The 16,708-nt window shown below is 43.3% G+C and overlaps 2 protein-coding genes and 1 long non-coding RNA gene across 4 annotated transcripts; 2 read left to right on the forward strand and 1 right to left on the reverse strand.

Annotated features, from left to right (window-relative positions):
* The first annotated feature begins 2,666 nt into the window (after window positions 1-2,666).
* LOC138204667 (PR domain zinc finger protein 12-like) lies at window positions 2,667-6,337 on the forward strand. Its single transcript, XM_069160068.1, has 5 exons — window positions 2,667-2,981; window positions 4,435-4,625; window positions 4,736-4,891; window positions 5,124-5,238; window positions 5,343-6,337. Exons 1-5 carry the CDS (start codon window positions 2,756-2,758, stop codon window positions 5,783-5,785), a joined length of 1,131 nt encoding a protein of 376 aa, XP_069016169.1. The 5' UTR covers window positions 2,667-2,755; the 3' UTR covers window positions 5,786-6,337.
* Window positions 6,338-7,274: 937 nt separating this feature from the next.
* LOC138211850 (uncharacterized) lies at window positions 7,275-8,805 on the reverse strand. 2 transcript variants are annotated; one of them, XR_011179369.1, is made up of 4 exons: window positions 8,715-8,805; window positions 8,054-8,171; window positions 7,642-7,731; window positions 7,275-7,550 (listed from the first exon to the last, which is right to left on the reverse strand). It is a non-coding gene; the product is annotated as an uncharacterized lncRNA (long non-coding RNA). The 2 variants fall into 2 exon arrangements; XR_011179367.1 differs by having other exon boundaries at window positions 8,054-8,741.
* A 42-nt stretch (window positions 8,806-8,847) lies between these two features.
* On the forward strand, window positions 8,848-15,329 carry fbxw5 (F-box and WD repeat domain containing 5). Its single transcript, XM_069171936.1, has 10 exons — window positions 8,848-8,934; window positions 11,176-11,371; window positions 11,458-11,615; window positions 12,214-12,397; window positions 12,552-12,700; window positions 12,842-13,171; window positions 13,272-13,455; window positions 13,543-13,690; window positions 14,173-14,385; window positions 15,006-15,329. Exons 2-10 carry the CDS (start codon window positions 11,185-11,187, stop codon window positions 15,283-15,285), a joined length of 1,833 nt encoding a protein of 610 aa, XP_069028037.1. The 5' UTR covers window positions 8,848-8,934; window positions 11,176-11,184; the 3' UTR covers window positions 15,286-15,329.
* The last annotated feature ends 1,379 nt before the right edge of the window (window positions 15,330-16,708 follow it).

Consider the following 16,708-nt stretch of genomic DNA (forward strand, 5'->3'; position numbering starts at 1 on the left):
TGACTTTCCACAAAAGAGGAAGGAGATGCAAAGAATCTATTCTGCAATGCTTCCAGTAATTTATTGAATATTAAATTATATTATTAGAATTATTACGTCAGTGTCTGATTGAAGTGGGAACAAGAGAAGGATCCACTTTTACAATTAAATGTTTTAGCCAACAAGTCTGGACGAACTAAACAATTTAAAAAGCTCTGGCTGTGTAAATTAGACGCACCTCCACCTCCAGCAGGTGTCCTGACTCCCCCCCCCCCGTCCCCCCCCCGCCGTCCTGTCCAACAACAGAGGGGGGGGGGGGTCTTTAGGGAGAGGAGGGACTGCACCTCTCTCACCTTTGCAACAGATAAGCCGATCTTCAGTATCCACCTCAGTGTGGCAGCTACCTTAATCTGATTTTAATGACACTGCTGGAGGATCCCGGGAGACTGTGTGTGTGTGTGTGTGTGTGTGTGTGTGTGTGTGTGTGTGTGTGTGTGTGTGTGTGTGTGTGTCCCTGATGTCTGACTCAGTCATTCTTCATGTTACATGTTTGTTTTCACGGGATCAAATCACTTATTTTTAGGACAAATTCTTCTTTTTAACCAGCAAAATGTTTTTGTTTTTTGTTGGTTTTTTTAAAGCAACTTTTCAGGACAAAATTAAAATTTTCTCTCTCTTTTGCAAAAATTGTCCATTTATTTATTTTGCCGTGATAAAGTTGAAATGTTTAAAATCTGCTCTGCGGCCTGTTGAGCCTAAAAACTCCGCGATTTCTGCACAAACAACTGCCTGCTTGTCTTTGATCGGTTTCCCAGCAGCTCTTTGAAATCAAACAATTACCGCACTCTTTGTGCAATAATTGTCAATCATCCACATTAAATTGATAAGCTTTAAATGGACAGAATAATAGCTTAAATTGTTTTACAATGGAACAGCTAAGCAGGATGATTTGCTATTGCTGACATGCCCGCGGCTTTACCAGCTCCAGATAATGCCATAGGTTAATGCATAAATAAGCAAATCAAATCCATGCGTTACCCCAATTCAATTCATTTAATTCCTCTTTAATAAAGAAGCGGCCCACCCCCCTGTCCCCGCCATTTACCTCGGATTTGTGCGATGAATGCTATAAATGTAAATCAATCTAGATGAGAAAGAATCCCATTGAAAGCGCCGAGAAATTTCATCTGGGAAAAGGAGACAAACGTAGGAGGGGCCCGCTCATAAAAAGCAGCTGTTTCACAGTAATCTTTTTTCGTGCCCTGTCACTCACCTTTCCTTTTCACTATCTCTGCTGCTCCAAAAAACTCTCCGCTATTGTATTTACTTGCCATATCTTCTTTCCCATCACGTTTCTACAGTCCATATTCGTCCAGAGAAAAAGAGAGAGGGAGAAAGAGAGAGCGAGCACAACTTCAGCCCTTTTTTTTTTTTTTTTTTTTTTTTTTTTTTTTTGCGGACAATCCCCCTTGTAGTTGTTGGAGTGAAAAGAAGGAGTGCATGGATGTCAAATTGCCCTCAAAACACCATGAAAGATTGATTTGCAGCACTTTTCAGGGCCCTGACATTACTTGGAGGGGAGCTGAATAGGAAACCTGTGAGCCGGGGATGGAATAAAGATGTCCTCTCTGCTGGAAAAGAAGGAAAACTGCCCATTTAGCCGCAGTCCATCAAGCCCGAAAAATAGGGGAGAGAGGAAAAAACAGAGGACTGCGACTATAGAGAAGAAAAGAGCCATATATACTCATCTAAACGTCGCCACAATACCGAGGGGGCTCCGAACATCCATGAATATTAAACCGCTTACCTCAACAAGGGCTTGAAAAAGTGAACCACGTCCAAGCAGCTTTGCATTTTTTGCATGTGAACAATGCTGTAAAAAAAAAAAAGAAAAAAAAAGACAGAAAGAAACCTCAACGTCGAGCTTGTTTTCTATTCTTGTTATTCCCGCGCTAACTCCTCACAAAAAATTAATATTACCACCGCATGAATACGAAATGCCTGAGAAAAAAATGGGCGAGCAACTCCCAGACTCAATGACCCACTTCTGCAGAGAAACGCAACTTATCACTTCGACTGACAGCCAAAGGTTTCTCTTCTTTTGTCTGGGTTTTTTTTTTTTTTTTCCACACCGAGTCAACCTGTTGAAATATTTTCATCCAAATAAAATCAGGATTTTTTTTTTTTTTTTTTAAATATATATCGTTTTAATTCTCTGCATCCTGTTGATATTTTTCTACAACCTTCATCTTGACTTTCACTTTTGCAGGTTTTCCCATCATAAACTTTTTTTTTTTTTTTTTTAAATGAGGATCTATTATTAGTTCTGCATTTGCAACTTTGCACAATAAATGTTAATTCAAGTGCAGACCTAAAGTTTTGGGCTCCCCTCGCCCCCTCCATGCCCCCCTCTCCCCACCCTCCTCTCCCACTCTTGTGTGTTTTAATGTCTCTGCTGGTTTGCTGCGGTGCAGCAGGCAGGTCCACACGGCGAGGGGTGTGTCATTAATAAGTAATTAGACAGGGGTCACACTAGCCACTTCTATAAAGAGGCCCTCTCGGCCGGGCACAGCAGCTTTACGCGCACAGTTTGCAGCAACACGGATTGAATAGCAGCTCTTTCTCTCCCTCTCTACCTCGGTGTGGCCACTTCTTCTTCTTCTTCGTTGCTCCGCTTGCAGCTGCGACCATCATTCCTGGGGTTTTCTTCTTCTTCTTCTTCTTCTTCTTCTTTTTTTGTTTTTTACTTTTTTTTTTCCCTGTGCGTCCTGCCAACATGGGCTCCGTGCTACCCGCCGACGCTTTGGCTCTCAAGTCTGGATTTAAGTGTCCGAGCCGCGCGCTGTCGGACGTGATCACCTCGGACATCCTGCACAGTTTCCTGTACGGCAGGTGGAGGAACGTGCTGGGAGAACACCTGGCGGAGGAGCGGCAGAGCGGCAGCGGCAGCAGCCCCAAGACCGCCTTCACCGCCGAGGTCCTGGCTCAGTCCTTCGCCGGAGGTAAGCTCACCTGCAGCTTTACTGGAAAACTTTTTCATGTGACTCCTTAAATCCACATTGTCTGATTTTACTGTGGTGATGGTTTTAAAGTTGTATTGCAGTTTTAGTGATTTTACGAGTTTTATTTCATTCTAATGTGCACAAAGTGCGTCTTTAATTTCGCTTTATGGTCTCAGAACTTTTCTTTTTTTTCTTTTTTTTTTTAATTTATAAAATAAATATTTCTCATAAAGAATACACTTCAATTTAATTGATTGCAATTGCTACAAATCTACTCCAACAACTCTATGAAGCATCACAATGAAAACGTTTTTATTTTTATTTTCATGATTTATTCCCAATAATATCAACACATAAAATAATGTGTGCAGTTTTCTCGGTTTTCCACGTTTTCCCTCGTTTTTTTTGGTTGTTGCTGCTTTTATTTCGATCCATTTAACGCATTAACCCTTTCAGAGCTCCGAGACCTCGCGTTTAGAGGCTTGTTAGGCGTGTAACTGCCGCTGATTGAAAGACGCAGGGCATTAAATTCATTTGGTTAACTTTGTGCTTGACCTGGGAAAGTTTCCACTTAAACCTCGAGGAGAGAAAGGTTTCCTTTCTTTGAGATGTCCCGGGTTTTTATCCCGTATTCATCAATCTCCGGACAGTCTCTTTTCCTCTCTTGGCAGCTATGGGGCTCCGGAGCTTTTCTCTTTCTCTCCCCTTAAAAGATTTGCTGTTCCTCGCATAATGCACCGTGAAGGCTAAATCTAATGCTATTCATTGCATGTCAACCATCTAATCGCCTTTCCATTTTTTTGTTGCAGAAATTCCTGAGTCTTTTAAACAAGTCCTCGTTTCATTCAGCGCAAATTTATTGCTACAAAGTTCTTAAAAGGATAATGAATTTGGAATTAGCCGTTTCTTTTCCAGTAAACTTTAATGAATATCACATCTGAAGCATGACAAATTGCTGGACCCTGAGCAATAGAGGACCATTTAACCCCTATTCGGCCGGTCTGAAATAAAAAAAAAAAATTCTTTGATTTTGACATTAAAGAAGCACGTTTTTTTTTTTTTTCTTCTTTTTTTTTCTTTCCCCCCTTTTCTGCTGCGGATGAAAATGCTTTCCGAGGGGCCTTTTGCACAACAAAAACCTTCAATTCAGCCAGATAATCGAATTAAACGGAGGATAAGGTGTAGCTTAATATTTCGTGACTAAAATAAGATCCAGTTCATTTGCTGCTTTCAGGACTTTTCCAGCAGCTTTGACGTCCACTCAGCCTGCTGAACATCTCTCACCACAAACTCTCTTTTATCTGAGCTGCTGTGCACTTTCACTCATAAAACCGTTTCATGATAAACTGGTTTTTATTTCTGTCATCTACACTGCTGAGGCCCTGGCACAACTCTAATCTCCATTTTGCATGCTCACGTTGCTTCTTTTTTTTAAATTATTTTATCCCTGCAGAGGTGCAGAAGCTGTCCAGCCTGGTGCTGCCCAGCGAGGTGATCATCGCCCAGAGCTCCATCCCCGGAGAAGGACTTGGCATCTTCTCCAAGACCTGGATCAAAGCAGGGACCGAGATGGGCCCCTTCACGGGGAGGCTGCTGTCCCCTGAACACGTGGACCTGTTCAAGAACAACAACCTGATGTGGGAGGTGAGGACACTGAAGTTTCTCCAAAATTATGACGTGATTGAGTCCTGATTCTGAGTCAGCCTTATTTTATTCACTTCCTTTAATCATATTTTTGTGTGTGTTGTTCTCAGGTGTTCAATGAAGACGGCACAGTGCGTTATTTCATCGATGCCAGTCAGGAGGATCAGCGCAGCTGGATGACCTACATCAAGTGCGCGAGGAATGAACAGGAGCAAAACCTGGAGGTGGTGCAGATCGGCAGCAGCATCTTCTACAAGGCGGTGGAGGTGAGACTGCACTTTAAATGTGTTTCTAGTCTGTAACTGAAAGAAACAGGCCGAGGGACTTCAGGATGTTATCACAGCATGTAAATATCCTGCAGCGCAGCGCCGCCTGCTGGTTAGAAGCAGAACTGACTGTGTGACTTTAGTTGTTGAAGTGCATTCTCATGTTGCACCTGTCTAAGAGCAATACATTGAAATCACATGTTGACATTTCCCCTCCCTCTTCCTCCCTCAGACCATCCCACCAGACCAGGAGCTTCTTGTCTGGTACGGAAACACCCACAACACGTTCCTGGGGATCCCTGGAGTTCCTGGAGCAGATGAAGAACAACAGAAGAAAACCAGAAACGGTGAGCAATCAGGTTTTATTTCCTTGAAGTTAACTGGTTGTAAACAGATTCATATTTGAGAAGTTTTTTGTTTTTTTTAAACACGTCTCCACCTTGTTTTCCAGATGACTCCCACTCCTGTGACGGCCCTTCCTTGTGTTCTCCCTCCTCCTCCTCCTCCTCCTCCTCCTCCAGCAGCGCCAGTCGGATGCGCTGCGTCATCTGCCACCGCGGCTTCAACTCTCGCAGCAACCTGCGCTCTCACATGCGCATCCACACCTTGGACAAGCCTTTCGTCTGCCGCTTCTGCAACCGCCGCTTCAGCCAGTCGTCCACGCTGCGGAACCACGTGCGCCTGCACACCGGCGAGCGGCCCTACAAGTGCCACGTGTGTCAGAGCGCCTACTCCCAGCTGGCGGGCCTCAGGGCGCACCAGAAGAGCGCGCGGCACAAACCGGCGGCGCACGGCACCGACGCTTCCTCGCAGGTGTCCCCTCCTCCGCCGCAGATGACCACCATGCCCCACCAGATGCCCCTCGTGCACCACATCCCCACCATGGTGCTATGATGACGCAAACACGGAGGGACTGAACGACGTTGCACTTTAGGTTAGAGCTGTAGTGGAGAAGGGAGCTCCTTCATGGAAAGAAAAGGGAACACATGAGTTGACGTGACACTGAAGCATCTCGCAGACATTTTTATTTCTTGCCTTACTTGTGTTGCTTGATTTTTTTTTTTTTTTTTGGGCGATCATGTGGTCAAATTTACAGCATTAAAGATGTTTTAATGTTGGAAGCTGAAATATAACCCAGATTTTTTAACTCATTTATCATCACTGCTTCTCTGTGTGATCTTCAGAACTAAACAAATGTCATTTATCACCTCAAATGTGAGACCAGATGGATGTTTTCTATTTTGAATGTTTTTGTTTTTTTAATTTTGCATCACATCCTCACCAGCTCAGGTGAAACGTACCAGTTGGAGATTTGTGCAGTCAGTTCAGCTGCATCGTTCCACAACTGAAAATGTCACTTTAACTTTGTACAGACTGGCTTCTTTGGAGAATTGTGTACTTGTAAAATTGTATTGTATGCTACTGTACATGTGAATGTAAATACATTTGTGCTTTCTTCTATTCTAAATAAATGATATGATATTACGTACACTGTGATTTTAGTTGTTTTATGACAAGTGACATGTGAAGGTGAAGGTGTCGACTCCCTGAGGTCGACACCTTCCATCCTCTGCAGAGACGTCACATGCAGGAGGAGAATTTAGTCTGTAGAGGTCAGCCTGTATGTGACCTCGGCTTAAATGGGGAAAACCGAACTCCTAAAGTATTTTTACCACAGTTAAAAAAAATAATTCTGCAGAACCTCTGATAAAGACATTTTCAGTGACAGTTGATGGCAGACTTTTAGAGTCTCTGCCCTGAACACTCCTGTGACTATAAACATGAATGTGTTGTGCAGGTTTCATCATTTCCAGTCAAGATTATTAATATTAAGAACAATAATAACAACAGATTGTGTGTAATTATGTTGAGAGGTTGTTGCTGCTCTGCTTTCCCCTCAAAGTCTTGACAGGTGTCTGAAACGCTGCCGGTGAACGAGTCTTTCTGAGTGGTTGTAAACTGACTCTTCTCCAGTAAGTCACATGTATGTCTGGGTTCAAACGTATTCACTGACAGTTTAATGCACATAAAAGCAACAAGTATTTATATCCTGAAAAGCACCTGTTGATCGGATGTCAACAGGTAATTCATATGCTGAAAATGTGAACTCTTGTTTTGTTATATAAAAAAAAAATCTCTTAATGACGATCTACACGGTAACAACTTGTTTTAAAGTAGTCTTATCTGACATCTTATTATTTCATACTTTTCCTAATTACTGCCCTACTGTTCTGTCATTATTTAGTCGGTGATTGTCTCCTGCAGTTGTTTTTGTTTTCCACATGAAGGCGCCAGACACCGATAACACGAATGAAGAGAAGCTTCACAGTAAAACACAACTTTTATGACACAAACCAGTCACTCATTGTTTAAATCAGTTTAATTGACTGGATCGATATAATAGGTCGACCACATCGCATTCTGAATACAGAGGAGCCACTGCTGTACCTGTCTGCTGTCAGACATCGTCCAACTTCCCAATAGAGAGTTTTCAAACAAGTCGTCATTAAAACAAGTGCAGAGCAGCACAGAGCAGATATTAACATGCTGCATGGAAACACACTTTTCATCGTGACCGGGTGGAGAGACGTTGGGAGGAACTATGGAGGAGTTTCACTGGATGGTGCTGCATGACTACAGACTGTCCACACGTTCTGCCCTGCACAAAGAGGGAAAACAAAACAGCTCATTCATAAAAGCTGTCGGTTATTATCTTTTTAAAGTAGTCCCATTTAATGAATGAGCAGCACCTTTACACTGGTATCGTTCTTCTGATGATGTCCTGTCCTTCCCCGAGGAGCCGCAGCAAGAAGCTATCCAGCTGGCAGCATTGTGCAGCGCTGAAGGAACAAAATGTCTTTTATCTTTTTTTTTTAATCAGCCACACTGCAGCCAAGCCTTTCTGCAGAGATCATGTTACAGGAGGCAACCTGATCTCACCCCTATCAGGTTTAACACACTCTGCATGCTCTCAAACCGATGATGGATTTACATGTTTTTAATCCTACGTATAAAAAAACATCAACTCAGTAAATTTGAATGAGGCTGTACGGGGAAAATAAAAGTCGTTATTCATTTCCTTTTAGAAAAAAAAAAATGCTTCAAAATGATCTGTTAAAAAAAACTTGTGATGAATTTGTCTCGTAACGTTTTAAAACTCACCAGAGAATATCCGTCACAGCATGACTCCACTTTGAGCTTTTCTTTATGAGTGAGTCTTGAAGTGAGTCTGTTGCTGTTTCCAGGGACGCAGCGGTTTTCATTCACTGACTGATGCTCACTGTGGTGTAAGTGGACCGAGAGCCAAGACCACACACACACACACACACACACACGCACACGCACGCACACACACACACACACACACACACACACACACACACGCACGCACGCACGCACGCACGTTTTTCCTTAAGAATAATATTTTAAGATCAGAACAGGGCACAAATTAACAATACAAATATTACAATATGGATTAAAAAATAAATACTAAAATAATAATCTTAACCTTGTACCCTGACCTTCACATTAACATCATGAGGATTTCCCTTTTTCCTCTGTCATATAAAACTAAATTCTGATTTAGTTCGATGTCCAATGAAAGAATACAGGCTTTACAAAACATCTTATAAAAGTCTAAATAAATTAAGAATAAATAAAACATAAATTCTTTCCAAATTTAAAGAGAAAAAAAAACACCATTTTCACAAGTACACATTAAGAGGTGAACATTTGATCAGGCCTGCAGTAAATACGGATTAAATTGATGATAAATTAGATAAATATCGTGCAGAAAAAAACATCTAAACTCCAACTCCTTCACCGATGAAGACAACACGAGGGCTGAAATCGGTCAGAAAAGATTGTTGCTGCCTGTCGATGCGGGATCGATTGATCAGGCCTCGCTGTCATCGATCGGTCATCTGCTCGTCGGGTCTGACCGCTTCTCCGCCGCTGGAGGATTGTTGTCATTTTTCCGGGGCTAGCCGTTAGCGCTCGCTAGCCGTCCCATTATTTCTCACCGACCTACTTTGATCCAGCAGGTGAGTCACGGTTCGTTGTCAACAACTCGTTTTACGAAACCGAGCCGATTAAAACTCCGGAAACGAAAGCGTTGAAAAGAAACTGCTCGTTGTTCCAAATTAAATGTCGTCAAAACGCAGAGTTGAAAAAAACAAACGCTAGCTAACAGCTAGCTGGCTAGCGGAGCATGAACTGAGCTCGGGGTTGATTTTTAACGAACAAACTCAAACAAACTCCGATGATCGGATCTTTAACGCGGTAATAATCAACGTTTTATCGTTTCCAGTGTCATTAAAACAACTTGTTGTGATTTATTTCCTGCACAGCGACTCAAATGTCCATGTTGGGTCATCTTCACACGACGGAGTCGCTCGTCAGAAAACAGCTGATTAAACCTGTTAAACACTTTAATATACAATTAATATAATAAAGATTAAGTTCGCATGAATTCTTCATTTTAGATTATATATATTTATTTATTTATTTATCTGGTAACGAAGGAAATGCCACGCTGACAGGAGGACTTAACGATCATTAATTCCTCTTTCAGCCTTTAACAAATAAATATATATATATATATATATATACATATATTTCAATAATCTGCATTTTAAGTAAAAAAGAAAAAAAAGTTGTTTGTGAATTCACTGACGTGTCTGACGTCACGACAAACAGCTGTTCGTCCCGTTACAGCCTCGAGTTATTTATAAAAGCACCGGGAGGCACGTTATAGGAGCTTTTTTTATTTTATTTTATATATTTTTTTTAAAATTTATTTATTATTAATTGCAACACAAAAAGACAATACGAGCAGTTAACACAGTCACAGGTTGTGTGAGTTGGTTTTAATATGGTGTGTGTGTGTGTGTGTGTGTGTGTGTGTGTGTGTGTGAGTGTGTGTGTGAGTGTGTGTGTGTGTGTGTGTGTGTGTGAGTGTGTGTGTGTGTGTGTGAGTGTGAGTGTGTGTGTGTGTGTGTGTGTGTGAGTGTGTGTGTGACAGGATGATAAATCTTCCACAGAGAAGTAATCTATCAGAAGGTTTTTTTTGTTTGTTTTGTTTTTTTCTCCAGTCTGTGACGTGTTTGATGTTCCTTGATCTCTAGTTGATGAGGGTGGTTGTCATGGCGACAGATTGGGGCCACCGGGCTTAATCTACTGTTTGATTTGTTCAGTTTGATTTGATCTTTTTAAAACTGGAATATGTCCGCAGCGAGAATCTGGTGTGTTCTGTGTTGTTGAGCTGCAACGACTAGTAATCAATAGAAAATGCTTTTTTTTTTTTTTAATAATCAATTCAATTTTTTTGATACAGCGCCAAGTAACAGGTTATTTCATGGCACTTAAACACATTAAAGTTCTTACAGCACAACTTGACGTTAAGGAAGATGTGATGGTGAGATATGAGTGCAGAGAGAGAATTTATTGTCTTCTTTTCAAGCGTAAATGCAAAACAATTCAGCTGCTTACATGTGAGGATTTGTTTTATTCCTCTTTGCGACTAACTATTATTTTCATTTTTGATTCATCTTCAATCAATCGATTCGCTGTTTAGTCTTTAAAATTGTGTAAATGTCTTGACGAATCCAAAATAAACAGCTGTGTTCCTCTCTAAGGAATGAAGTGCCTTAAAATAACATTTGTGATTAAACTAAATTTAACTGAATTAATTGGTCATTGCAGCTTCAGTTCTTTGCAGGTTCTGATTGTAAACTGTCGGACAAACGATAAATTTGACTGACTCCGTGTCGCGTTTCGACTGACCTACTTCAGGACCGACGTTAAGGTCAAGCAGTCTGAGTCTTTCACTGGCCATGTTTTGTTCTCTTACCGAGTTTCAGCCTCTTGGTTGAAGTCTTATTAACGATCTCACGCGGTGTTACGTTCAGTTTGAACCCAAACGGACTTTCCTTCATCTTTCATTGCCGTCTTTAGAGACACTAAAAGATTTTGACTTGAGATGCAGGAGCTTCAATAAAGAGTCGATTCAAGCTGACAAAGATTTTATACATGAGACATTTGAATGGTGATTTTTTTTTTTTTCAGCCTTAAAGCCTTAAAGGCTTTCAGATGACATCACACTCAAGTACAGTGTTTGAAGATGTTCAGATTCATTTAAAAAAAATTTTTTTTAATCCATCACAGGAACTGCATTCATAAAAGATTAGATTCATTAACGAGAAGAACAGGGCCGGCTCTTTGGAACAATGACATCATCGCGACAGTTTTCTGGTGTGATTTCGGGTGTTTTCGGTGTCTCTCAGGATGTTAGGATGGAGTGCGGCCTAGTTCTGCCAGACAGCCTGGTGTTGGAGATCTTCCTGCGTCTGCCCCACGACGGCGTGCTGAGAGCCAGTCTGACCTGCCGTCAGTGGCTGGCCGTCTCCAGAGATGAGTTCCTGTGGCGGGCGCTGTTCTACAGCTACTACCGCATCCCGCGCGCCGTCCCCCGTCACCCCGGTAACAACACGCCTCCGTCAGCGCCGCCGTTTTTTAACAGAAAGATTCTTTTGCACTAATGAACCGTGAATCTGTCGTGCGTGCAGCGGCGGTGTCGTGGTACCGGGAGTTCAAACGCCTGTTTGACTGCATCCCCTGCGAGGAGGTCCAGACGCTGAGGGAGCACAGCGACCAGGTCCTCCACCTGGCCTTCTCCCACCGGGGGCACCGCTTCTCCTCCTGCTCCAAAGACTGCACAGTGAAGGTCATGATGAAAAGATTATTATTATTATTATTATTATTATTATTATTATTATTATTATTTTCTTACTCTCGGCCAGTGTGACGAGTGATTGTGGGATTGACTGCATCCGCACGTCGTAACGCCAGAATTCAGACGCTGATCACCAACAAAATTTGCCACGAAAAGGTCTTAACAGGATAACATTTGGATGAATGATTGGCATTTTATGTCCAAAAGGTCAGAGGTCAATTTAACGGTGACACCAAAATGTATGTTTGTACCCTAAAATGAAAACAGACTGCAGAATTTCTATCCAACCAAAACTCGACACGTTATTCAACTTTTCAGTTCAACAGAATGACTCAGCATGCAGCTGCTAATACAACAGATCGTTTTTTTTTTTTCTGGTATTTTAATCCTATTATCATATTTATATTGTCATAATTGACACCGCCAGCTGGGCTTCACGAGATAGGTGGAGCGAGATCCCAGCTGCAGTCCAATTTAAGACAATATTAACAATTCAGACATCGACGCCTTCCGTTTTAATTATTATTATTATTATTATTATTATTATTATTAATTTCCACTCGCATGTTTCCAAACCTGTCGTGTGCAGCTGTGGGACACGGAGCGTCCGGATGGAAACATCTCGTTGGTGCACAGCTCCAGCATGCGGCAGTTTAACTGGGGCTACACGCAGTTCTCCCAGTTCAACGCCGACGACAGCCTGCTGCTGGTGTCCGGCGTCTACCTCGGCCCGCACCACTCCTCGTCGGGGGAGATCGCCGTCATCAGTCTGGGTACGCCGACCCGCCACTTCACACCGAACCGACTGCTGAGATATCGCGCTCGGTCCACGTGTCCTTCTGCAGCGGCCGCTGGTCAACACTGAACTGACAGGAAGTCATTTGTGTGTTTTTTTTTATTTTAAATTTTTTCCCCTATTTGACGCAGAAAACTACACGCTGCTGTCGCGGGTCAGGAACAAGCCGTACGACGTGTTCGGCTGCTGGCTGAACGAAACCCACCTGATCTCTGGGAACCTGCACTGGATCGGCAACATGACGTCCTGCTCTGTGCTCTGGCTCAATAAAGCCTTCCAGGTGAGACAAGTCAGACAACATTTTTTTTTTTTGCATCAGGTTGTGGAATATTATTGTAGAACTTAAAAAAAAAAAAGAAGTTATTATTGCTAAAAAATGCTCGTCTCTCTTCCTCATCATCTTCCTCCTTCCCCGTGACAGGATATCGAATCGGAGAACGTCAACGTGGTCAAGCGCCTCTTCAAGATCCAGAACATCAACGCCAGCACCATCCGCACCGTGATGGTGGCCCACTGCCGTCGTCACGACAACCCGGACCTGCTGCTGGACTACGAGGCCCAGTTGCAGGCTCGGAGGCAGAAGGGGCAGCAGCCGCAGCACCACCACCAGCCTCTCCTCTTTGACCTGGGCACCTCCGGCAGCGAAGAGGAGGAAGAGGAGGAGGAGGCTCAGAGGGAAGCGAGGAGTCACGGCCCCCCGGCCCCCCGCCTCCCTCAGCCCACCATCTCAGGCCTGGAGCAGGTTTTACATGTGAGCTACGTCTCAAACTCCAGTTTTTTTTGTTTTTTTTAGATGATCTCATTCTTCATCTTGACATTTTTTGTTTTTTTTTTCTCTTCCGTCCTCTCAGAGTTGTAAAAACGTGGGACGGCAGGAGCGTCAGATTGAGACCCACGTGGCTCAGGTGTTGGGCCGAGCCCACACGAAGGCGCCCGACTGCAGCCTCACCGAGCCGTCGGAGCCCGGCGACGGAGAGGACAAAACCTACTTACTCTTCACCACCGGCAGCCTTACGTACTCTCCTCACCAGATCGGTACGAGAGCTTCCAAAGTGCTTCGACACGTCCTTAAAATGTCGACTCTCATGCTGGAGTCACTCTTCTTCTTCTTCTTTTTTTTAGGCATTAAGAGAATCAAACCCGACCAGATGACCACTTCAGGTCCGGTACTCGGGGAGGAGCGGTGTTCAGAGGAGTTTTTTGACTCTCTGGACCACGTCATCGACATACATGGGCACATCATCGGGATGGGGCTTTCTCCAGACCACAGGTAATTAAATCAGGACGCACGTTATCAAACATTCAACACATACTTCTGTTTCTTTAAGGCTGTTTTTCCTCCTCTGGGACTTTGAGTGTTTATCAGGATTTGTGGTCAGACAGACATTTGTACAAAAGTGACGTCCAGAATCAAATATTCTCCGTTCTTGATCTTATTAACCTTCAAATCGCTTCACCAGGATGCAAAATCGTGTCCGACGGGTGGAGGTTGTTATAGAAGTATGATCCTTATTGGGATGAAGTCTTCTGCTGTTTATGAATGGATGTACTCGTCATCCGTCCATAGATGTTGGCGAGCGTGTTGCATCATGCCACGTTTCCCCGTTTCTCCGTGTCGCACCGCTGCTGCGTTTTTATTTAAACGTCTCATGTTCATCTTCACTCTCGTAAACCGACCTCGACGCCGGTAGAAAACAAACATCTCTCGACGTCCACCGACTCTAACCTCGCCGCTCCGTGTCCGTCGGTCAGATACCTGTACGTGAACAGCCGGGCCTGGCCGGCCGGATGCGTGATCTCGGACCCCATGTCTCCGCCCCCCATCGCCGAGGAGATCGACCTGCACGTCATCGACCTGAAGAGCCTGAGGGAGGAGAGAAGAAGTCTGCGCGCTCACCGAGCCTTCACGCCCAACGACGAGTGCTTCTTCATCTTCCTCGACGTCAGCAGAGACTTCGTCGCCAGGTGAGTCCACACACACACACACACACACACACACACACACACACACACACACATTCATCCGTAAATTATTAGATTAGAGGAACTCAGGAAACACCGAAGGCAAGATTCAAAGTTAGATAAAGTAAAGAAATGATAGGCTAAGAAGTAAAATCAACAAAAATTTATAAATAAATCAACAATTTAGTAAATAATTAGATAAATAATAATAATAATAAAAAACCACCAAAATAGAGTAAAATGATATACCAAGAACTAAAACTAGTCAAAATATCTAAATACACAGTTAGATAAATGAATAAATACATATAATTCAATAAAAGCCAGAGTAAATAGTTTGGTCCTGAGGAGGCTCTGTTGGTTTGATGGGACATGGAGCGCTCGGAAGTTTAAGTTTAAGTTGAAGTTTCATTTCCGTTTTTTCAATGTTCAGTCAGAACAAAACGGAAACAATGAGACAGAGATTGCAGACAGCGAGTGATATTTCAGAACATTTCACAGTAGATCCTCAATAGTTCGCCTCATCTTTCAATCGGGAAAACGATTGCAAGATGCATCGATAGTGAAAGTTGATTATCGGGATGATTTCCTTGCGACTGACTTCTGCTGTCGATCTCCTGCAGCGGCGCGGAGGACAAGCACGGCTACATCTGGGACCGGCACTACAACATCTGCCTGGCGCGTCTGGCCCACGACGACGTGGTGAACTCGGTGGCGTTCAGCCCCGCCGACCAGGAGCTGCTGCTGTCCGCCAGCGACGACTCCACCATCAAGGTGTGGCGTTCGCCGCGCATGGTCCGCATGGCCAAAGCCCCCGTCCGGCCGCCGAGGCCCCGCAACCTCCTGCCGTCCTGGCTGAGCCGCAACAAGAACTCCACGTCTGCCGTCAACGGGAAGCCATGATGTCAGGTTGGGGAAAAAACACTCGAGGTGGGAGGGAGCGGGGTGAAGGGGTGGGTGGGTGGGTGGGGGTGGGTGGATGTTTCCCCTCTGTGGTACGAGTATATACACACTCCATGTAAATGTACAGTGTGGTTAAAGTCAGGGGGGCTTTGCTTGACTCTGTGACCTAAAGCAGCGGTGGGTGTCTTCAGCTGTCAGGAGACCAGAGGCGACTCAGGGTTGAGGCACCAGGGGGCGCTGCTGCACCACGAACAGCAAATCACCACAGACTGTGGTTGCTGCTGCAAGGAAGGACATGCAGTGTTATTACAGATAGACGTAGAGTAGCGATGACACCTAAATGCACAAGACAGACACCCCAAAATGTCCCCCGAGAGGCTGGTTGTCTTTTTATGTGTAACTTTGTATGTGAGCAGGACTCCTGGACCTGAGGTGGAAACGCACCGCCGACATCCTCATCAGGGGCAAAAGTGCAGTTTTCTTTTTAATGGACATGTCCGAACCATGTCTTGAATATAAACTTCTTTTAAGAGAATTATAAAACCGTTTAAAACCAAAAGGGAAGAAGAAAAAAATGCATTTAATGCAGTCTGCCTTGGTTTTAATGACATCACACTTCCCCTTGTTTTTGTGGCCCAGAGATGAATCCATCACTTCTTGCATTAAATGTAGAATTACTGAGAAATTTCACAGGAACAGTTAGCGTGAAGCATGACTGTGTTTGTGTAGCTAACAGTTCTTGGACCTACAGTATATGTTGTAGAAATGTATTTCAACCGTCCTCATTCATTCACAGCAGAAAAAGCTGAACTCTTTAAGTTTGACGCATCTGGAAGAATTGATGTCTTCTAGAGTTATTTTAAATTAAAAAAAAAATCATAATTTTTTTCCCCTCATAATCACACCTGACAGAAGGTTTGTTGTGTTTCTGGACCGAATCAAAACAACAACAACAACATCCTGATCCCCCGTGTGTTTGTTATTTAACGCGTCTCCACCGTTTGTTCTTAGACGTCTTCATTTCTTCTAAATGCACATTGGACACGCTGTTAAACAAGCAATGTTATTTATTTATTCACTTTATATCCCCTTAAAGGATGGTGTTGTTTTAATATGGCACAAATTTAATTATGATAGACAAGCTGCAATAATCACAGTAAGTCCGTTAATTGGAAGTTTGACTTTGGCACATTGTGCACCGACATTATTTGATTTGAGGGACAAAAAAAAAAGTAAAAGAAAAACTTTAGGTAGAAATCTAAGATGCACAGACGTCACCAAATACTTTAATTTAGATATAATATATGAATGTAGAACACCTTATCAGGTCCGTAGGATATCTCCTTGCTGAAACGTGACTCATTTGAAACAATAGATTAAAATGTCGCCGCAGACATTTATGGAAGGTATAAAAGACGGTGAA

This window comes from Embiotoca jacksoni, unplaced genomic scaffold (genome assembly GCF_022577435.1).
Source record: "Embiotoca jacksoni isolate LCO1_2020_lvr unplaced genomic scaffold, fEmbJac1.0.p SCAF_10, whole genome shotgun sequence".
Classification (NCBI taxonomy): Eukaryota; Metazoa; Chordata; class Actinopteri; family Embiotocidae; genus Embiotoca; species Embiotoca jacksoni.